This window comes from Rhamphochromis longiceps, linkage group LG6 (genome assembly GCF_057381845.1).
Source record: "Rhamphochromis longiceps isolate RC_006_pf linkage group LG6, R_longiceps_female_GT1.1, whole genome shotgun sequence".
Taxonomy (NCBI): Eukaryota; Metazoa; Chordata; class Actinopteri; order Cichliformes; family Cichlidae; genus Rhamphochromis; species Rhamphochromis longiceps.
Window position 1 is genome coordinate 9090929 of NC_140562.1, and position 23264 is coordinate 9114192.

At 39.1% G+C, this 23264-nt stretch overlaps 1 protein-coding gene across 1 annotated transcript in view; it reads left to right on the plus strand.

Moving 5' to 3' along the window:
• The first annotated feature begins 289 nt into the window (after positions 1–289).
• lcor (ligand dependent nuclear receptor corepressor) overlaps positions 290–23264 on the plus strand; it is a 74589-nt gene continuing 51614 nt past the window's right edge. Inside the window, exon 1 of the mRNA XM_085409171.1 lies at positions 290–484. Coding sequence (XP_085265297.1) covers positions 388–484 — 97 coding nt within the window. The 5' untranslated portion in view covers positions 290–387. The remainder of the gene's footprint in view (positions 485–23264) is intronic.

A 23264-nucleotide genomic window follows, 5' to 3' on the forward strand; every position in this document is an offset into this window, starting at 1 on the left:
GTGATAACCCCGTTCCCCGTGTACCGGGGCAGCTGTACGTGTCTCACATCTGTTGATTGAAACAATGCGCATTTTGAAACCCTTTGACACACGTCGCTGTAAGCTATGGCAAATTTGGAGCGCAGGCGCCATGTGCTATGGGCTACTCCACACATTTCATTAAACGGCCAGTGCCAGCAGCACACCCTCGCGCAGAGAGATGCTGGGAGGGATGGGAGGGGGCGCTTTTGGTGGGTGGGACATATGAGCGCTATAGAAAGGGGGATGCTGCAGCCCCGTCCCCCTCATATCGCTCTCCACCCAGCCCTAGAATAAAAACCACCGGTGACGTGCGCGCAGGGAAGCACCCAGCAGTATGTGCGCGCCCACGGGAGGGGCCGATAGAAAATGGCGAGTCTGTGCAAAAGGCAGCAATGCACGATAGAGAGGCGCGGCTTTCGGCAGGAACTTGACTCTTGGAGGCACAAACTCATTCACTGTGTAGGTAAGCTCGCTTGGCATTGTGTGTGTGCGTGTGTGTGCCGCGGTCCGGACGCCCGGCGGGTGCCGGGAACTGTATGTTTTCGTTTTGGCTGAAGTGTGAGGAGCAAAGTGCCGGGTATGTAGGGCCTAATGTCCACTAGTAAGCCTATAGGGTCTCCATGAAGCTGTCATTTTTTTCTTTGCGCACGGCTGTTGCCTGGCGCTGCCCGCCTCCCACCGGACATATCCAAAAACGATTCAGCTCCAACTTTGAGCCGTGTTGTGGGGCCCTCTGTTCCACCTGCAAACTTGTGTGTGCGGATACTTTGCCTGTTATGAGTCTCTTTAACCGGGCTGTGAGCGCTCCGGGGCCATTTGGAGTCGTTTGAAGTATTATTCTATAGCTGTTTATTTATTGTAAGCAGAAGAAGTCACGTGCGCAGATGGAGCTGCTCTTCGGCCAATCGGCTGCCCCGCTATAGGTTGGCCCGTGCCCGAGTGCGCGGCGCCGGATGAGCTTTTTAATAGGGGAGGGTGGCGCGCGCCCTCAGCCTTCAAACATGACACCCCCCACCCCCACCCCCTCAACTGCCCTGGAAATCGGCTTTTGGGAGCGCGCTTTGCTGCATTGAGGGAAATGTCAGTGCGCATAATTTTGTTTTTAGGGGGGAGGAAATCTATAGGCGCGGGGGGGGGGGTCGACAGGGACAAACGCCTTAGTGTCCGCCTGTAAATCGGGTTTGAGACTTGTTGAAACGGCGCTCCTGGATGTGGTGGTGGTGGAGAAAGCTCTGTGCTTCAGGTTCGCTGTTTACATTAATAGTTACATTAACATTTTTTTAAATCGTATGATCGCATGTTGTCGCTCCTGCTGGGACAGCGGCAAAATTTAGATCTTATCTTATTGAAGAGCCGATAAAAATCAGTTTGAACCTATTCCCTTCTTTGACTTCGTTTCTTCTTTTATTTTGGATTTCATCGTCTATACATCTCTCCCACCCACCATCCCCTCTCCTGCCCCAGTCGTCCATTTGTGGTGTATTTCATTAGCTCCGTTTAATCCGGTTACATCAACCTTTCCCGATGTTACGGCAAGATTATCATCCCCCTCTTCGCCTCTGATCTTCTAACCTCCGCGGGTTTCCTCGAGTCTCTCTGGTTCCCAATCCGGCTTTTATTGGCGATTTATTAAAAAGAAGAAGAAGAAGAAGAATAAGCATCACGCACAGCGGCAGCGGAGGAGTCGGGGTGTTGCTGCTCCAGTTGTTTTTGGATGCGTTTCGGTGTCCAGATGTTGAGCGTTGACCTGTCACCTACTTACCCGTTCGAGCGCTTTTTAATAGCCTGGCCTGATTCCGAGCAGGCTCTTGGTGCCTTTTAGTGAGAAAAGGTCAAACCGAAGGAGTGCAGCTAGCGGTAAATTAAAAGGCTGGCTAATCTCTGACCTTCAGCTGATGTGTTCGGCGTAAAGCCATAAAGTATCACAGTAAACAGCAGGAAAGAAAAAGCAGAAACAAGACTTGGTTTGCTTTCCATTTGAACTTGGATTTCTCACTGACTTCATGTGTAGCTTTTACTCACAAACTGACTTTCAAAGTTCACACAGTAGGACTGGATTTTATTTATTTGGTTTTGGTGGCCCTTTTACTTTGTATAATGTATAACATTACTGGTTCTGTGGGTTTGGGGATGGTTTTGTCCCCACCCACTAAGTGTAACACAGTTTTTTTTTGGGGGGGGGGGGGGGGGGGGTGCTTGCAGTTACTTATAATGAAAAGATTTGTGTAACCTATAAAAAACTGGAAAAAAGGCAGTGCAGATAATTCAGTAAGGATTATATAAGGCGCTGTAGGAATTCTGTAATGATACTACATTTGATAGGGATACCTTAAGTATGATAAACACCCTGCAAGCTCCTGTGCATCTAGAATCTGTGTAGTAATATCACAGTGATACCACAGGGGACACAGATACCACAAAGCTCAATAATGAACTCACAGCTGGATATTACAGCATGCTTTAGCTCTGTATGGGGTGCTGTATGTGTGTGTATGTAAGTTCCATATTTCTTCATTTCTGCTTGTTGACATTCACTGGTTTGCAGTGCGTGGTGAGTCGTAGGGCTGGGCCAAGAGGCAGCAGCGGCTTCTCAGCGCTCACATTGAAATCTGCCATGTTCTTATCCATTTTTGAACTATGGGAGGCTGAGAATTAGTTTCAGAAAAATGTGTAAAAGAAAAAAATTAAATCGGGCTACTTTAAATTTATAGCTCGTTAACATTTGGGAGTTGGCACTGTTATTATATTGTGTTTGGATATTAAAATGTTACAGAAAGTGTGAGGTTTTCACACTTTCTGTTTGTCTTAGCAACAGTAAAACTGAAAGGTGCCAAACACTAAATGAAAAGCAGTGACTTTAGTGACTTACGGCAGGGTTTTCCAGCACAGAGGAATGTGCTGATAGAAACAGAAGAAAAAAAATCAGTAGTGTTGTAATAAAAATCGTTAAACTTGAGTTTCATGTACCCAAGCGTAATCATCAGAAACAACAAGACAAATGCCCAGATTCATAATGTAACACACACTCACTGACTTTACTGTACAACGAACTGCCATGCTTATTGTCATTAAGCCTCTAAGGTGTCATTCTGAACCTGAAAACAAAATCCCAGCTTAAAGGAAACTCAGAACTCTCAACTTGACACCTGAGAAGCCTCCAGGCGTCAGCCTTGTTATAAGGAACGTTTGCCGGCCTGAGAATTTGTACCTTTACGAGGCAGCCTTATTATTAACATATTGTTAACGGTGGCGGGGACATTTGGTTGAAGAGGGTCAGCCAAGAAAGATGGACACCTTACAGTTTATTACATTGCACTGCGACGTGCATGGATGCAACTTGTCGACACAACGAGCCTCATCTTTTTACCCTGTGCTGCACTGATAATAAATTAGGGCCTATATGCCACAGAAAGGTTAACATTATGAGTTGGGAGCAAATATAGCCCAACTGCTGATTCCTTTGACACATATTCTGGGGAAGGGAGTGTAGCTAATTTGATTGCTGAAAGGTTGTGCCAGTGCTGGAGAGAGACAGACTGTGTCGGAGATAGAGAGAGAGGTGTGAGTGTGAGTGGCAGATTGCTTTTTCCCCCCTTAAATCTTCCAACATTTCTAAGCGCGGTACTGATGGCAGCAGAGCAGTTAGTCAGCATAGTTGGTAGTGGTGTACCGATTGTGTCGTTCTGAGCCATTACTGAGGTTCCAAATAACAATTTGGCCAGCACTATTTTTTTGTGGTCATTTTTGATGTAATGTTTTTTCTATATCCTCCTTTCTAATCTACCGATATTGATAATTGATTGCTTTCTTAATTGCTCATACTGATATCAGTCATCAGGGCCAATATTTGTGCATCACTAATATCTAGTTTTTAAACAGTGGCCATTAAAGTAAAAAAAGAATGAGTGATTTCAGACAGGCTTACAACAGGCTTACAGATATACTGTATAAGGAGCACACTTCAGTGAGAGAGTTTGCCTCCTAATATGAACTTTATCAATGCAAAATGTAAGAAAAACTCAAAAAGAGTAAGAGACAACTCAAGGGTGATGTCTGAGTAACCTTTATTTAACCAAGTAAAACCCAATCAAGAGAGGATTGCAGTATAAAACACAAGGCAATCCAAAAGAAACAAGACCAAAAATATTGGTAAAGTATGGAGTAATGTTTGGCAATTTTAAGCTCAAAACAGAAATATTGACAATATTAAGGAAACAAAAAGTTACAGTTCAGCTTTTCCTTTAGGTGAAACCATTGCTGGTTAACATTCTGTGGGTATCTCAGTAGTTCACAGGTCTTTTCCACCTTTAAGTGCTCATCTCTGTCACATGATTCGTAGTCCTTTGAGCTGAGTGTTTCCGGGTAATTTCCTTTTGTTTACTGCTGATTAATGAATGAGTTTGAGGCGAATCGTGCTGATTTTGCAAGAGGATTTGGCAGCATGTGCTATAAAGACAGCAAATGTCTCCTGCAATTACAGTTAAATTGTGATGGGCAAGTTTATCCGTTTTGGTTTAGTGTGTCAATACATGAATAAATCCCAGTGATTTCTATTTATCTATCGTTCTATCACTCTATCTCTCTGCCTTTCCCTTGATTACCCACTGCGCTCCGTCCTTGTCTTATCAAGTCAACAAAATCCCTCCATCCCTCAATCACGCCTCCTTCTTCGAGTGGACAGCTTTTATTTCAGTAATGGACAGATGGACGCCCCAAGAGATCTGCCTGCTACTTTCTCATCTTGCTAATTCTTTTCATGGGCTTCCTGAAAAGGAAAACAAAACATGGCACATTTATCCAGAGCTGTTGGGGGAGAGTGGCAGCGGTCCACACGTTTGACCGGACCGGATGCCAACACTGTAAATCTCTACATGCACTCTTCATTATACATGCGTGCGCGCACACACACACACAAACACACACACACACCCTCTGCCACTGTAGTATATATGTGGAGCTGCCTTAGGGGCTGATCCATGCCAATCAGGAGTCCCGTGGGAGGAGGGCTGCTCTCTTTGGTGGGGGGTTACCATCGGTGGAAAAACAAAATGCTCCACTGGCACTAAAGAGAGTGTCGACAGAAGGTGCGTATGTGCGTGAGAACCTTTATTTATCCAGAAAACGGTTCAGCGAGCGACGCGCTCTTTTTACAGCGGCGTCCTGCCTCTCGTTCATACACGCCGAACTACCTGAAAGATCCCAGCCACCATCCTTTCTCTTACACGCCTGCGTCTTTTATCCCAGTTTGAGTTTGTTTCCAAGCACCAAAAGTATTTCATCTTGTTGTTGCGGTCTGTTGGAAAGTATGGCAGCTTTCAAGGACAAATTCATTTCACTTCTCAAGAGAGGAGGATGGCAGGTGACTTCCTAAAAAAAAGCCATTTTGCATGGCTGTTGTTGTTGTTGTTATTCTGTTTTTTTTTTTTTTTAGTCACTTCTTTGTTGTTTTCCTCCCCTGGGATCTTTGGCACAGAAACATAAAGCGATGGGGAGAGACTAATTATTATCTGTGAGTACTGGACCATCTTCAGCAGAAGTGTTGGTTACTTTGAAAACCACATAAGAGACTGGAATGCTTGTTACTGTAGTCTGTAAGCAGGGCTGGACACTCTGAGCAATTAGATAAAGCTACTGAGGCCATCATATGAACTTTATTTTATTCAGAGCGGTCCTGGTTACATTTAGAGGTTAAACAGTCAATTAATACATGAAGTGAATTTAGCTAATAGTTTAAGCAATGTTTCAATTAAGAAAACAAAACAAATTACCTGCTTTATGCATCTAAACTGTTGTTATGCTAGTTGTTACATCTAGTTCAAGCTGTTTCTTCTTGGTCATGTTAGCCTTCATCCATGGGTGATTAAATGTAGATACTTTTTTCTTTTGTTGTTTCATTATGGAAAAACTGAGCCTGCTGCGGGTTCGGGAGGTTTACACTTATGAACCTCTCTGGAGTTCTGTATATGCTTGAGTTATATCTGAAGCCTCTCAAAAGCACGTTTTCTTTTATTGTCTGCCCTTAATTATATATTGTTTTACTTTCTTAATTTCTTCAAGCTTGCAGATGAAGGTCAGTGTGACAATCCTAAGCTGGAGAGAAAGGAAGCAGCAATTTTGTTCTCTGTCTTTCTCTCTCTTTGTTTTTTCTTCCCTTTCCATCTTAGCAGAGGCCAAAGTCCTCTGCTTCCTTAAACTTTGTACACGGCGTTCGTTACTCAATCCAAAAATTTATGTAAGTGTTCCATTGTGTGTGTTAATGCATGTGAGTTTGTCTTATGTGAACTACCTGACCTCCCTGGTACAGTTCTTTGGATCTCCATGTGGGCTCATGCACTGTTTGGAGCATGTGTTTGGAATACACACACGCACACACACACACGCACACACACAGAGCGCTGGCGAGAGGTGCTGAGGCTTTAAAGCAGCAGGAATGTTTACCCGGACCCGCCTTTAGTGAATTCCTTCTGGTGCTTCAATAGTGGCTGCTTTTGTGCGGAAGGTCATATTTGAGCAATGTGTTTTTCAGAGTATTTGATTAATGGTGCGGAGTAGCTTAGGTGTGTGTGCTGTACTTCTGCCTTTGTAAAGGCAACTAAAGACCTTAAAATTGAGGCTATATTTGGGAATTGAGGACATTCTGTTTGTTTCTCACCTCTAAGAAGTGTGTGAGAGTTAAAACCTGCGCTAAATCATACAACTGTGATGATTAACCTTAAGAAATACTTTAATTGTTTTAAATCTCCTCTTCTTTGTAGGAATTCAGCATTAATGGAATGGAAGTGTGTGCCATTCAGACTGTCATTAACAATTAATTAATACAAAGTAGCACCTTGGTATTCCGGAACAAGAGGAACCAGCTAATGAGCTAATAAGTGGGGTGAACAGTCGGTTAAGCAGTAGTAAGCTGCCATGGTTCACAGTTAAAGGGACAGTGCACAGGTAACTGCATGTGCAAGAAAAATCTGCACTTTTTGTCATTTCATTCACAGACTAATATGAAAGAAGATCTTTGTCAAAAACCCTGCAGCAGCAGGATGTCATGTTTATATAATCAACAGTAGAATGTATTTACGGTAAAAAGAAGTGTTAACTCACTTTATGAAGGTTTTTTTAAGTACAGGAAGTTTACGTTTGTTATGGCCCATTAATAAAGGTGACACCACAATCTACAAACCTTAGAGATTATCGCTTATTTTATTTGTCAGTGACATTGAAATGTACAGCACCTAATGATCAAGTATATTAATCAGTAACCGCGGTAAAGTGATAACATATAACGTGGTCTTTTTTTTGCCACATACATTTTTATTGTTAAAAAATGATTTACCTGCCGTACTAACTGAAATACTGCAAAATGAAAGCAAAAGGAGTCCTCCACCTTTACATTTGTGCAGTCACCGCTAAGAACTATAATCAGCTGCTGTCTACCATGTACCACTATGTACTTTGTGTCAGTTTCAGTGTGACGAAGCCAACGTTTTCTGCAGAAGTGGATAAAATGGTGGAGGCAACAGTCAGTCGTCAAACGGCCCTGTTTCAGAATTGTTGAATATATAAATAAAAGCCCTAATGTCTATGATTTGGGACTCAAATTAGCACAGAGACGAAACGTCCGACGCGGGGAGGTACGGCAGTTTAGCATGCAAACTATTTTACAAACATGGCGTTTTGTTTTTTATTGTATAGTTTTGCATTTTCTTCGAGGAAAAAAACAAGATAGTTTTCCATTTGCTTCTGTTTATCTTAAACAAGGTCATACACAGGCAAGGTGGCTGACAAAACAACCAAGAATACATTTTAGTATTTAGTAGAGGTTAGCTGTAGCCCCTCTATAAATTATCTGCTACATGAAATAGTCGGCTACAGCAATGTTTTCTTTTTAAAAGACATTGTTAAAAGTATATATCTTTCTTTCTTTTTCTTTTTTTGTTTGTTTTTGGAATTTAATTTAATTTTAGAATGAACTTTAATTTAGAATGTAATTGCAAAGCCAGTATTGTCAATATGTATTTATTTATTTTCCTTTACCTTGTAATTTTAGTTCTTAAAATTTTTATTTTTATTTTTGCTGGTTTAATACCTTCTGCTCTTAAATGTTTTTGAGATTTAAATTCTTTGCCTTTTTTCATTTTTTTTTAAAGCACAAGTCTATACCTGTATTTATGTAATGTCCTATATAAATATTGCCTCATACAACATCCAACTGTAGCCTATTAGACAGTGATACTGTTATTGCAACTTCTAGTACTGCTAACAATATGAAGATAATAATGGTAGCATGATCGAACAAATTCTGATTTAAGGAAACATTGTAACATTTTTCTGTATGATAATGTAAAGTAATTGTTATAATAAATAATAGTTATTAAATATTACATTACATTATATTATATTATATTATATTATATTATATTATATTGTTGGCTTAAGTGAGCAATAATACATTTTATAACTTAAAAAGTTTTAATTAGGAAAAAGTTGGAACGGGTACAGAAAGATTTAATCACTGCAAACTGAAAAGATGATCATTTGAACTGAACTGCTTCTTGTATGTTTGCTTTCTATACATTGCTTTTAGTACATTGAAGTCAGCACACTGTGTGTGTGGTGTGTGTTTGTTGGGTTTAATCTTGCATGTTTGTTTAAAGACTCTTTACCCACCAGGCATGGCAGCATGCCCAGTGAGGAGAGTGTGCCGCTGCCGTGCACGGTTGCATCCTGGGAAATGTAGTTCTTGGTAGAGAGAACAAATGGGAGAGTACGAGAGACACTGAGGGAGAAGGTATGCAGAGGGAGTGTTGCTATGCTATGTCGCTTTTATACAACAAATCCTAGGAGGAGACATGATGGATGAGGTTTGCACAGCAAATGACACAGAAACAATGAGCAGTTATTTGCAATTCAAAGACTGAAAAGGACTTCATTATGATTTTGCGTTGGACATGAGATTGGTCATGGAGACAGACACAGGAAAATCTTCCACTCCTGAAAAGAAAGTGTTGAAGCACAGGGTTTCTTTTCAGGACATCCTCATGAATATGAATCAAAGTGATGTAATCATTCTTAACTTAAACATAAATTTATGCTTAGGATGAGCACCGTTTGGCATTTGGTAGTACTGATATAATAAATAACCTTAGATTTTCACAAAAAAGGCACTCTTTTTATTCTTTTTCAACTTTGACAAAAAAAACAAGTCAAATTTAATCAAAATTAAATTTTAAAAAAGTTTGATTTGGACAGTTTAAACAAAAACAGCTGAATTTCTACACTTGTGTGCATTCCTCGACCAAAACTAACATGCTGGACAACAAAACTGCTTCATTAATATTAGTTGCTTTGTGTTAGATACAAATGATTAACACACAGTCTCTCACCTCAGAACAAAGAAACATTTACAAAGAAAGTCAAGCTACACCATTTAAAAATATATGGATTGAATTCAACATGCAACAATTAGTGAGCAGGGACTGAAATAAGCCAGTTTCCAACGCTATATGCAGATATGTGCTGGTTTGTTTCATGCATGTTCAACACGTGCATGGTTGTGCATGGAAATAGTGGCACGCACTCGAACACAGACACACACGCCAACATGTCATTAGCGTGGAAGCTTTTTGATTTTAGATTGAAAGAAAAAAAATTCACTCAGTGGAGAAATAAGAACTAAAAGTGAAACAAAATAGCATTATTGTAACTTAATGGACACACGCATGCTTCTGTAACACACAAGTCACATGCTGGACCCTGAGAAGGTGCGTTTGTGTGCTAGTGAGCTCAGTTCCTGCTCAGTGTCTGTGAGCAGCAGACAATGTCTCAGAGTCTCAACATAACTGCTTCCATGTGCTTTTGTTACTGTAATACTTTTGTGGGAGTGTGTTTTTGTCAAGACAAACACGGGGGACAAAGGCTGGAGAAAAAGTGACTAAACCAACCTGAAGCCACGGTGCCACTCTTATTTTTGAACTCTTTTTTTGTCTGCATAGCTCACCATTTTTATTCTTACTTAATTGCCGATGCTAATAGGCTTAACCTTTGTGCCGTAATCAAGTGATGACACAGTCCCTGTGTCCTCATCTTCAGAGCTGTCATTGACCACTTTCATCAACCGTGGATGGAGTCTTGGCAATGTCATCGTCATTAAAAGTACATACCAGTCATTGTATGTAAAGCTGAACAGAGGGTCATCCCCTGCAATGGCATCTGAAGCCAGGGGTTTTAGGGTCTGACTCACATTGCTCAAGAAAGTCTGACCTCACTGTCATTCTGTCACACAAAGTGGTAATAGCTGAAGCTTCTCGTACAGGTGACCTTCTGTTTGGAACAAGGCATTTGGTGTTCTTGTCTGTTGAGCTAACGATGCCGAAGATGAAATGAGATTGTTCTTTGTCCTAAGGGGATTCATTCCATTTTTTAAAGTTTTTTTTAAATTTATTTTTATTTTTATTTTTTTTTTTTTTGGGGGGGGGGGGTAGATCTTTCTTATCCATAATGTGAAAACTTAAATTTATAAAGAAGATGTCAGATTTCGAGCCATATTAAATGTTAAATGGCTTAGCCCACTTCCATGTGTTCTCACTTCATTGTAGTACTCAGCACAACCCACGACCCTGTAAACAGCTCAAACTTTTCTTAAAGTTTAATTTAAAATAAAAATATTTGTAGGAAATTACTTACTCACTAATATCACTATTAATACTAATATTCTTTGGCTTCAAAATCTCTAAGCAGCAACAACACTAAAGTACACAATAGCATTATAACTACCTAACTCTTTCCTTTATTTAGTGTCTATAACAATAGGAATGAGCTCTGTGTAGTTTAGATTTATGCATGTTTGTTAAATGTATTGTTTGAGCCGTTAGACCTACGTGATAATTTTGTGAGGATTTTATTGGATAATAAGATTACTTTATAAGCACATTCATAATGTTTAGGGCTGTAGAGCAATTTGAAATAAAAAAAACAAAAAACATGACCTTTCACATACTTAAAGAAACTTGAGATATTTAGTACATTTTTAGCCTGTTACTAAGGAAAGTTAAAGTATTTTCTTTGTTCTGTCAATAGTCTCTGTGCTGTCAGTTGTAATGAGCATTTCAGCCTTTCTCTACTTGTGGGACCATAATTATTATTTTTAATTTTATTTATTTATTTTTTAATTTGAAGCTCACAGTTTTGATGATCATGGTCAGACATGTCTGGGAATCTGAAGGTTCAGAGATTCATTGGGAAACAAACAAAATACTGATAAAGCTATGTTAAAGCTTTATTGCGATAGTTAAGAAAAAACAAAAATATTAGTTGGAAAAAGAAGAAGACACAACAACAAAACACATCAATTTAAAAAAAAAAACCACACACACAAAAAGCAAAACAGTGTCTCCACAGCCTGAAGGAATTTGTCAGCATCACATAAAATAATGTAAATCTACCAGGAATACAGATGTGGGAGTAATGTTATGTACATGTGGAAGCTTGTCAGCAGTTTCTGGCAGGATGACAAAATTTACATTTTTGTGGCCCAGATGCGAGTTATGAAGAAACAACAAAGCAATGTTATTATTCAAAGGTCAGACTGGTGCTAGTCTATTTTTTATCCAATACTTTGAATAGTAAATCACTGTTAAATCACCAGAACCAACAACACATTAACTGTCTTTCAGTACAGTCTGTCTCCCTGATGCTCCAAGACCATTGGTTCCCAATTTTTAATCTTAAACAATGCAAAAACATTTTTTAAGACTCAGTAATCCCACGAAAACATTTGGACATTAGATTTTTCTGAGCAAATATTACTCCGACAGGAGGAAATGGTGCATTTATTTGGGATTATTTCAGTGGTGGATTAATCCACATTTGGTGCTTTAGTAAGTCTTTTTACAAGCAGCATCTTGTATGTTGGTGTTGTTTATGGAAAGAAAAATAATGTAACCCAATGCAACAGTGTGGAACAATAGTGTGCATAATACTATTGTATATATTCGATATTTGATTTACAGTACCTGTTTTGTAGCTTAAGGTATCTTTAAAAAAACTAATCAGATTTGTTGTTGTTGTTGCTTAAAGCTCGGTCTAGGAATGTATTTGCTCTGTAAATTCTTAACCTGTTCCTAAACTACTCAGATCACTTATTATCTTTCTGGTTAATTATTGATTACGTGGACTCTACAAAATCTGCGAGTTGTAAAAGTACGTTTTAAAGCTTCATTGCAGGGAGCAGGTAATCTTTCCTGTGAATTGATGAACCACTACGCTGATTTTCTGAGACTTGAGTCATTTCTTCAGCAATGCCTTAACTCTCACTTTTATTTGTCTATAGTTTACAGTAACTCGCCCAGTTTTCCCTCCTCTGTTCTCACATGGAGGTGTGCTCTCATGTATGTTTCTCGTTGTTTTTCAGACATGGTTACGTATAGGATGTATTGAGTTATTCATTTCTTTGTGATATTTTCTGGTCAACTGAAAAAAACATGTAGGGTTGGGGAACTGAATATCTTGGCTAAAACAGTTACAATAACACCTTGGACAGTAGCCACTAACAGATTTTTTTAATGTTTATTTTGTTGTTCTTCTATGCCAGCGACACAATAGAATCAACAGAAAGAAGAAGACTTTGCTTTTTTGCCTTTTTGCTGTAAAAAGCAGGAAGAATAGAAAGAGAAATGAATTAAGTGCTGTGTATATGGTATTATAAATGGCACTGCTTAATTTAGCTTTATTTGAGTTCTATGTAGCATGTCTAGTGGTTAAGTCGAGGACACAGATTATTCTCAGGAACTGCTAATGGCTGTTTTGGGGGGACTGGGGTTCAGCAGAAGAGCATAAGTATAAGCAGTGTTAGTTAATGGCCTGGAAGTGGGAAATGTATTATAAAAGTGTTACTGCTTCAGCCACCAATGTGTGAAAAGCATGAATGCATGCAGTCTGTGTTTTAAGCTGTGTAAAAACACAGAAAAATATGAGTTCAAAAGGCTTAATTAGCATTAGCAGGTTAATGTAAAAGCAGATGAAAAATACAGAGATGCGTTTTGTTTTTCTAAAATCAAGTTGTTTTCAAGAATATTAAGTTCTGGCTCTAAAAAGGTTTATTATGTTTTCCCATCACTTTTTCCATTTTTCATATCGAGTTCCACAAAGATAGAAATGGTCAATTATTAGATTTAGATTATTATCGCCTCCAAAAATAGCATCTTGCAGGTTTAAGTAAAAATATGTAATTTTTTCATGAAAAAAACTTGTGTTTTGTATTTGCTCTCTGATACTATTTGTCACATAACGCCCATTCATTCATGCATTAATTGCATCCGTTTGGTTGTCTTTACTAAACAAGTAATCCTAATATATTAATTTAGAATTACAATAAAAGTTGCAGTGAATTATTATTGTACGCCAGTCTACCTGCTTAGGTAGTCTAACTAACAACCTATTCAGATAACACTCAGTTGGAAAGCTTTCATATGAATCCATGAATTGAGTGCTCATAATTTATGAAATGATATTAAACCACAGTCCATGTTGCAAGTTCTGATGCTTTGCATAATGATCAGTGTTAAAGCTGCCATCTCAGCTAAAAGTTTAAAAAGATGTCACAGCTTCCCTTCTTGCTTGAACTCCAGCAGCAGCCAGCCTAGTAACCCTGGCTGAAAATGTACAGACACTGTTTCTTTATGGTTGCAGATTACAGGGGGAGAGCAAAAAATCATTTTGTGCACCTTAAAGCGCACAAGCTTTTGCATCTGGCTTTTACTCAGCACTGTACCGGACACACTGACACACAGCCACAGTGTTACTGTACACGTGAACTTGGAGCCTGGCAGGATAAGTGAAAGTGACAGAGCCAGCTGTGCCGTGCGACGACCGGGCAGGCTTGGAGAACTGGGGGCTGTAAGCTCCCCTCTGTGTGACCGTGTCACCCTCAGTTAGGCGTCGAGCCCACCAGGCTGCATAAACACACACACACGCACACACACACACACACACACACACACACACACACACACACACACACACACACACACACACACACACACACACTCCAATAAAGCTGAAGGTCAGGCAGAGAACACCACCGCCGTCGCTCCCGTCACCGTCAAGAGAAATGTCACTTGTATTTTTATCTGCTGCTCTCTCTGCATCATCAGCATCATCTCCTCTTTCTCACCACTCAGTACATTTTTGCTTTTGCTCCTTAACTCACATGGTTACTTTGTTTTCTTCTGCTTTGTTCATAGATGTTTTTTCCTCTGCTTCTCTTCAGGCATCATAGCGTACCAGCTTCTCTCTCCTTGCTTTATCTGTCTTTTCAGCTCCTTCCTTCTCTGCATCAGTCTCATTTTCTTTCTCACAATCACTCCTTTGCATTTTCAAACATGTTTTCCCAAGTCTAGCCTGATTTTTATTCTGCCTTCAGTATTTTGACATTTTATCAAGATTATGTCACAAACTGTTGCTACAGGCTGCGCTTTTTCAGAGGTGGGAATAAAGAAATCAGTCATCCATCTGTGCGTCTGCAGCTAGCTGAAGGAGCTCTCATATTCTTTTTTTTTTTTTCATTTCTGCCAAGAGGCACTTATATTCAGCAACTTTTTATTCTGGTAGATTTTCTGACACCCACCCTCAGAATGAGTGCGTGTCTAGACAAACAGTATTAATTGAGGCGTAGGCAGGTGGTTTTTTTTTTCCCTGCATATTTCTTCTTTGTTGGTGTATCTTTTAATGTATCGACGTTATTTTTTCTAATGATGTTTTACTTCTTATTACACGTACACACGGATATCATGGCACTGTGGTCCGTTCATGTAAATGTTTAGATCTCTGTAATATAAATGGGACTGAAGGCTACGCGCTGTTATAAATGTGCACAGAGACGCTCCACAAACATGTGGTTTCATTAGCTAGATGTAAAGTTGCACAATAGAGACAAAAAAAAGTGCAATTTCTTTGCATTTTATATTCTGCTTGGGAGATAAATTGTCATCCGTGTGGAAAAAGTATTTCCAAAGTAATCGCATTTTCATCGCTTAAAAAAAGATACAGAATCTGTTGTGATCAGATTTGAAGCACATGAATGAAGTAAATCTATTTTTTTTTTCACCGTGACTCTAATTTTTGGTTATTTTGCATGCTTTACTCAAATGACTGCATAAAACATATTTCGCTCTGGTTAATTAACTGTGCAGGCTCATTAGATTTCAGCTGCCAGTGTCGCAGTTTTTGACACAACAATAAAAGCGCTGTGACGTGCATCGCTGAGAAACCCAAAGTAATATAGTAATGAATGTAAGGGTCAAAACCAGAAGGACACATTCCTTTCAAAGTTCATCTAAGAGAAAAATGGGGTAGGGGAAGGTGGGATTGTCACAGCCTTTTGCGGCGTAGGCTACGGTTTATCTGAGAACTGTGTTCCCCAATAAGAAACTGAGGCCTGTATAGTTGGTGTAAGAGATCAAAACCACAAGGACAAACTCAGGTGAATCATATGAAAAGAAAAATGTTTATAAAAAGAGGATGCGATTAGTACCTAAGGACTAGTTCTTGTCTGTGACTTTGTGAAGTCTTGAATTTGAACTATCTTTTCCTTGGAGAATTAAACTATCAGCAACAAAAGAAAATACGTGTATTTAATTAAATTACTCTGTTAGCTATTAAGTGGAATAGATAAGCCAATAAAACTTAGGTTATGCAAAAATATGAAAGAATGATGTGATTTCTGATATTTATAAAATCCATTTGGGTGAAATTACTTCTGCAAGTTTAGAAGATACAACAAATTCTGCTGCAAATATCTTGAGACTGTTTTAACAGAAAAGCTTTGTGTGAGAAGAAAAAAAGAAATGAAGGCAAGTTAAAAGTATTTGTAATAGTTTTCTGGTGCTTTTCAGTTTGTGCTGGTTGGGGGGAGAAAAACAGCCTGTTCAGATAAGTGAACTTTATCTCGGTCACATTGTTTTGCAATGTGCCAGTTTTGGATATGGTTAATGAGTCGTGAACATTTTTAAACTAAGGTGTGTCGCAGCGTATCAGCAGCTCTTTGGACTGTCCACGTTTAGACTGCGAGTGTAAATTGGGCAAAAAGCTCTTTAAGGAACAGTTCAAGGATAGATATGGCTATAAAACCGTGACAAGGATAACTTCCTGTGTGTCTGTGTGTATGACTTTGTGTGTGTTGATATTCCTCATGTTATTAGGATCTGAATTGATTCACACAGTCAAGATATGGAGACCTGTCCTTTCTTTAAAGGGATAAAAAACAAAACAAAGGTCTTTATTATGTCGGTCAGGACAGATAAGGGTAAGGGGTAACCGTGGTTATGATTACAGGACGTTACAACAAATTATATGTAAGTCAGTGTTATATTCTCTGAAGTCATGAAAACATGAAATCGAGAGGAAGTGTGTGTGTGTGTGTGCTGTATGTAGAGCAAAAGAAGACAACATTCCTCCATATTAGAGATAATATCATCTAATATTAATGTGAGGAGGCTCCATTGCTGCTGTGTCAATATTGAACTGCTGCTCCCCTCTCCTCTCCCTCTTTTCTCTGACTGTGTCACTTACAATCTTACACACACACACACACACACACACACACACACACACACACACACACACACACACACACACACACACACACAGGCAAACTAACAGAGTCCACCAGACCTTTGATTTGCAAAAAGGGAAATATTTATGGCCAGTTGTTAAAGCCCTCCTGAGTACAGCGATGTGTGTGTGTGTGTGTGTGTGTGTGTGTGTGTGTGTGTGTGTGTGTGTGTGTGTGTGTGTGTGTGTGTGTGCGCTCAATGTGCGCCAGCAGTGACAGACGCATATTTCCATATGCGTCTGTCACTTCGGCGCACTCACAAATGGTAAAATCTCTGTATCTCTGTGCGACAAGTCGACTTAAAAGCAGACATATGGTCATATCGGTGTATGTGTGCATTGAAAAGTCGGTACGTATGTGTGTCAGCAATTATGTGTGTGCGCGTCACGTGGTCGCCCCCTATTAAACTCACTATAGCACTTAGCATCGGCTCCAAATGGCTGCAGTTATCAAGCTCTCAACACGGGGTGCTCCTGTAATGATGGTGTGTGTGTGTGTGTGTGTGTGTGTGTGTGTGTGTGTGTGTGTGTGTGTGTGTGTGTGTGTGTGTGTGTGCATGTAGGCAGTGCAGGTGAGGAGTTTTAGCTCTTGCTGTCTGTCTCTCGCTCTCTTTCAGAGGAAATAATGTTTTTGCTTGGCTGCTCTCTCAGGTCTGTTGTGCTTTCAGCTTGCAAAGCCTCGATGAGAGCAAATTAAAACTGTTGTACTCACAGCAGTGCTCCATGTATGTTATGGAAAAATGGACCTTCCTTTTTATCGGCAAAGGGCGAGTGATTTTGCTAAGTGACAATATTTTGAAAAACTTTTTTTTTTTCACACATTGAAACTTACTGCATATCACACTTTTGACTTGTGCAAATGTCAAATTCTTAATAAATGCTTCTCACGTGGAAACAAATAGGAGGAAAAAAACATGCAATCTCAACCACTCTGAAGTGAAATTGAAGATGAGAATTTAGGCTTTAACATAATGCATCACTGATGTTGACTGGATCATGTGAAGCACTGAGGTACTAAAAATGTGATTTCATGCCCCAGGCTTGACCTGTGTATACAGCCAAACATGCATTAGTAGTTTTGAGCCTGCCAAAAAGGGTTCAGCTTTCCTATTGTTACAATTTACATAAATGAAAACTCCAACTGTAGCAGTGATCTTTTTTCATTTAAAGTGTAATGTAATACGACGCTGAGCAGCTGGGTGTGGTCCAAAGCATTTCTGTTGCACCTGTAGCCACACCCAGCAGTGATATCACAGTGCGCTGAGACAGGTATGCTTTGGGGAGACTTCTGACTTTGAAAACATGCTGTTCAAACAGAAACCCCTCTAAACTTACAAACCAAGTTGCTCCTTTGTTTGCATGTTTTTTGATACTCAAGCAGATGGTTGATCTTTGGTATTTTAGAAAGGCTAATTATGACAGCAGACAACTGTCTTTGTGCGTGTGTGTGTGTGTGTGTGTGTGTGTGTGTGTGTGTGTGTGTGCATTTAGGGGAATTTCCTCTAATAAATGCAGACATTTGCCTTTATTTGTCCTCCTGTCTGTGAATTCTTTCCTTTATCTGTAAAACTGTAAGCATCTCAATGTCATGTGAAAATATAACAAGAAGCCCACACACAACATAGACCACAGACACACAGTTAGCTGTAACAGTTTTTTTTAGTTCCATCAGTTTAATCAGATTTCAGTCACATCTGGCCAAAGTTGAAGTCTTTATTTTTGTGTGTGGGTGTGTGTTTGCAGGCAGCCGAATGCTTGTTCGTGAGCAAACAGCTGTTGTTTGCTATAAATCCATTGATTTTTGCATTGCTGAAATTGAATGCTTGAAGGTGTTACTCGACCGTGCACCTGAGCACATCTGTGTTTTGCTGTAGGTTTAGTAGTTGCGTGCTTCAGCTCAACTTTGAAGCTTAATGATGTTCAGATGAACTGATACATTAAACTCCAGATTATTATCAAGGTGGTGCTTTTCTGTCAAATTAGCAAATTTCAACATGTCTCAGAAATAATTTTCGTTCCGCTTTCATGAAATTTCCCTCAGCATCATTTTTTTTTAATGAGAAAATAGCAATTTCTTTGTAACACATGGATAGTAACACATTTGTTCCTGCTTTATTTTGTCCCGGTGTTACTTCCAGTTGTGTCTTGTTATTTTCCCAGTTTTAAGATGTTCAGTATTAAAATAATTATACCTTTGATAAAGAAAGGAATAAGCAGTTTCACAATAATTTAATGTACCCCCCAAAACGTGTGTGCTAATTCTAGACATTTCTAATGCCCTGGGTAAGATTAGGATGTAGTGACCCCTCCACTGTCTGCAGCTGGGGGCGATTTTAGTTATTTAGTTTAATTGGACGTTAAACATTAGAGAAGGTAACATATTGCAAATCATTTACACAGTTCTGCAACCAAAAAACCTGCATAGGATTTTTTGACTGTTTCTAATAGATTTTACTCACTGAAACCAGGAAAGATATTAAAAAATTCCATCTCGTCAGGTTTTCTTGCAAAACCCATGTTTTTAGCTTAATGAAGCGTACAATTACCCTTTTTAATCTGAAATCTGGTATCCTATACTTGAGTCAAAAAGCCATATCCAATAATGAATTCTTACATGAAGTTAATATTTCTACGAGCACGAAAATGCGAGTAATTGAGGGGGGTCAGTGGGGGGGGGGGGGGGGGGGGGGGGTGAGGAGCTGAGGTGATCATGTGATCAAGAATTATACATAGTTATTTGTAATAAAATATATATTTTTATTATCGCTGTTATTCTTTTTTTAATGTAAACTTCTCATGTTTTACGTGATGGAGGGAAATGGAGATCATTTTTGGATTCAGCACCCTAAAAAACATCAAATTAACCAAAAATATCCCATGCAGCTGAAAAATCTTTTCTTTGCAGACCTGTGTAATTATTATCCCAGTAGTATCATCAATGTTGCTCACAAAATCCTTTCATTGGGTTGTTTAAAGTTTCAGAAACGCTTCAGAATCATTCTGTTTGGTGACCAGTTATTTAACAAGAGGAACAATAAAACAATATGTTGCCTGTATTTCACTGTATTTCAGTACAGTGACCATTGCTTTCAAACACTGACACTGAATTTAAGCAGAAAACTGAAGAAAATGAAATCACATTTACTATCCTAGTTCCAGACTGGGGCTCATTTTTCATTTTTAGTTAATCTGTCCTCTTCCTCTTTTGATTTTCTTCTGATGGTCTATTTCAGTGGCTCATTTGACTAATTGTTAACTGGAGAGAAGCTGGTGGATGGTGCACTCCTTGAAGAGACGGGCATATGTGCTCACCATGTACTCGTGCACTGGGGACACTGCTGATGTGTGGAACCTGTCAGCCCATTTCTGTTTGCTATATTACTCTTTTCATCGTGGGTGCTCCCGACGGGCAGTCTGCCACTTCTGACAATACAATAAAAATGTCCTGACAGTTGTGATTGACTTCCTGACTTTTATTGCAAACCTGTAACTGTGTTTGATAATTCAGTGCAGAGAAAGAGACACAGTTATATAAGAATACAACCAGTATCGTGTCTTAATGCGGAGAGTTATTGACAGTGCTGCCACACAGCTCTGTTATGCTGGACGTGACGCGACAGGTGTTTGATAAACTCTGCACACAAGCAGCAAACAAAACTTTATGTCCCTGCACAGTTTATCGAGGCCCAGATTACAGTAATTACATATAACAGTGTGTTGCATTAACAGATTATCAGATAGGTCTTTGCCTTCTCTGCACCGACGTCTCGTGTGCCGGGGTTGCTATTTCTGAGTATTCCTGAAAAACTGCTGGGTGGGGCTTGATGCAAATTTGTGAAACCCGATAAGTTCCAGCAATAAAAATTATTATACGCAAGACCGATAGCAGCCGCTCAAAGAGAAGGAGCAGTCAAGATACGCGCACACACACACTCATCAGCTCCTTCCTGTTGACTGATCGTAAAGTACAATTCATATTCAGCCTTCTCCTCTACTGTGAAATGCTGTTGATAAAAGGCTCAGATAAAGGTGTAATTGAAGCCATTAGAATCTTTTTCTTGTATCCATAAAAGAGCTCACACAGTGTCATGGGATCAGTTCTTGGGGCTGACAGGGCCGCTGCTTTCCAGTTGAGTCAAGCTGCTGTAAAGTGTTTGGGTCTGACCTCAGCGCTGCGTTAAAGTCAAGGACGATTTCCGTACAAATGAGGAGCTCTTTGTTAGATCTGTGCGCAGCGTAGTGGTTTTATTTCCTCCTAGTGTTTATGTGTTCATGCACAAGTCCAGTGTTTGGCTTTTAAAAAGCTAAACAGTAACTGTGAACATGAAACAGCAGCTACATGATGTTGTTCCGACCAACACCAAACAGGGCCGGGGGCAGAATTTGTATCAATGAGATGATGATGTCGTTTTCAATATGAAACCTTACTATAAAAATGTTTTTTTGTTTTCCTTTAATGTTTCATGTTCTCTTCACCTGCACATTCTTGTTCAGGCAAGCTTACCATCGCTACTTAAATACATAAAGACCTTAAATAAGATTTAGAGTTGCGCAGAGTGTACATAAAGCCAGAGTCGGAGATCTGATTCTGTCTATTGAATCAGTGCGGCCTGTGGGCTGTAACGACTCAGTAATAAACTACTGTTTCATATGTGATTATCTCAGACTTTCTAATCTGATTAATTTATTTCCACTTAAGTTATGAAACCTTTATGTGCAAAAAAACATTACTGCATATAGAGTTACATCCAAGAACTCCAGTTTATTTTCTTTTCATGGGAGAGACTCAGTCACCGTCAGAAAATCAACAGATAACTGCAGAACTCCATGTTTTGTTTCTTCTCTTTTTGGCATTAAAAAATATATACAAGGGATTATATAATGACATTTATTTTAAGATTTCATTATTTAAGATTGTAATACTAGATTAGGTTAGGTTAAAAAAGGTCAAATAAAATGAAAAAAAGGATAATTTCAACAAAATTGGGGGGGGGGGGGGCAGAAAGAGGGTTTTCTAAATGTAAATGTTAAGCTGGGCAACTGTGGTGTATTTTTAATGTATCAATCTTTTAAAATTATAGAATACACAAAAACGCAAGTACAAAAATGTTAGAAATTATTTAAAGCCAGCAAAGTTCTTTTTTTTTTTTTAGGTCCAAGATATAATCTGTGAGTCTGGATTACAGAATCTCACAAAATGATTAATTTAAGTGGATCTGAATTCTGTTAAGGACTTTGCTCTGTTTTATACAATTAGAGCAATTATGCTCTAATTAATATTAAATTCATGTGAATCACTGGTTATTTTACCTTCGTCTGATAAAAAGGGTTTTTGCTCGTAGCATGTGCAACAGCTTTATTCTGTGTGGCACAGCTTCAAGTTTTGTTTTCTCTTTAAAACATGAAATGATTTTAATGCTTAAACTGCTCAATTTTTGCTAATTTTTTAATACATAAAAATAGGGCTTTCCCCCCCCTCCATCTACAATTATACACAATTATAGTCATGTAGCTGATCATGTGGCTGTTTATGTTAGAAATATTAATCTAATCTCTTGTTCAGGTGGTTTTTTTTATAAAGAGAAATACCTGGTTTGTTTTTATTTTGAAATCAAAGTCAAGGGCATGTGCTGCTTAGACTTGTAGCTGGCAAATGTCTGAACACATCTTTTCAGCTTTTTGGGTGGAAGGGCATCTTTTACGTAGCGTTAGCTTAGTGGGACATGGATGACTGCATTAATCAGCCTCTTTGTAGGTTGGGCAAGTTTTTAAGATTTAACTCCATAATGGCTTCAGTGAGTTCCGCTCTTATCCCGGTCCGTCAATAGAGGCACATAAAAATAGAGATAGTCAATCAGCCAGTCAGCATGAGCCCCCAGTAAAAGGCTCCACTGTGTGTTTATGGCGAGCGGGGGAGGAGACCTCGCAGCGGGCAGCTTTTCTCTCTGTGTCTCGCTCCCTCTAGGCTCATGGAGGATCGCTGCTGCTCCGCCAGATCCTTTGTGTCTTATTAAAGAAAGAAGGCTTCTTTTCCCAAATATGTAATGAAATAATTGAATTCGCACTTACCTTATTAAACTGTGAATGTGAAACATGCAGCCGATTGTGCGACTAGAAGCTCGGACTCCATGGACTCTGAGCTCATAGACTATTACGGCATAGGTTTCCACTATAAGTAGCCGTTCCACGTTGGTATTTCAGCAGCAGTTTATTCTGTCACCCAAAGGAGACGAGCAAGACGGCGCTTAAGACTGAAGAAAATATCCTGACATTTATGTTATGTGTTGTTTATATCAACAGGTATAAAGAGTGGCTTTTAACAGAATTTTCACAAGGTCATCTTTACTCTACCTGAGCTTCCTCTATCTCTTCACCACAAATTAATGCCTTTGTTAAAATTTAATTATGTTTACAAATGTTCTTATATTACTTTGAGCTGTGTTATCATTCTTTGTTAACATTATTTTTTTTTAGAGCTTAAGCAATTACACAGTTCATTATTATTGTTGCTATTATTATTGGTAGTAAAAGTAGTAATATTAATTATTGCCATACATGGCTCCCATCTGTGCAGGTTTTCGAAATTACCATCTTATACTTCAACAATAGAAATTGTAATATGAAACAGAATGAAGTGAAAT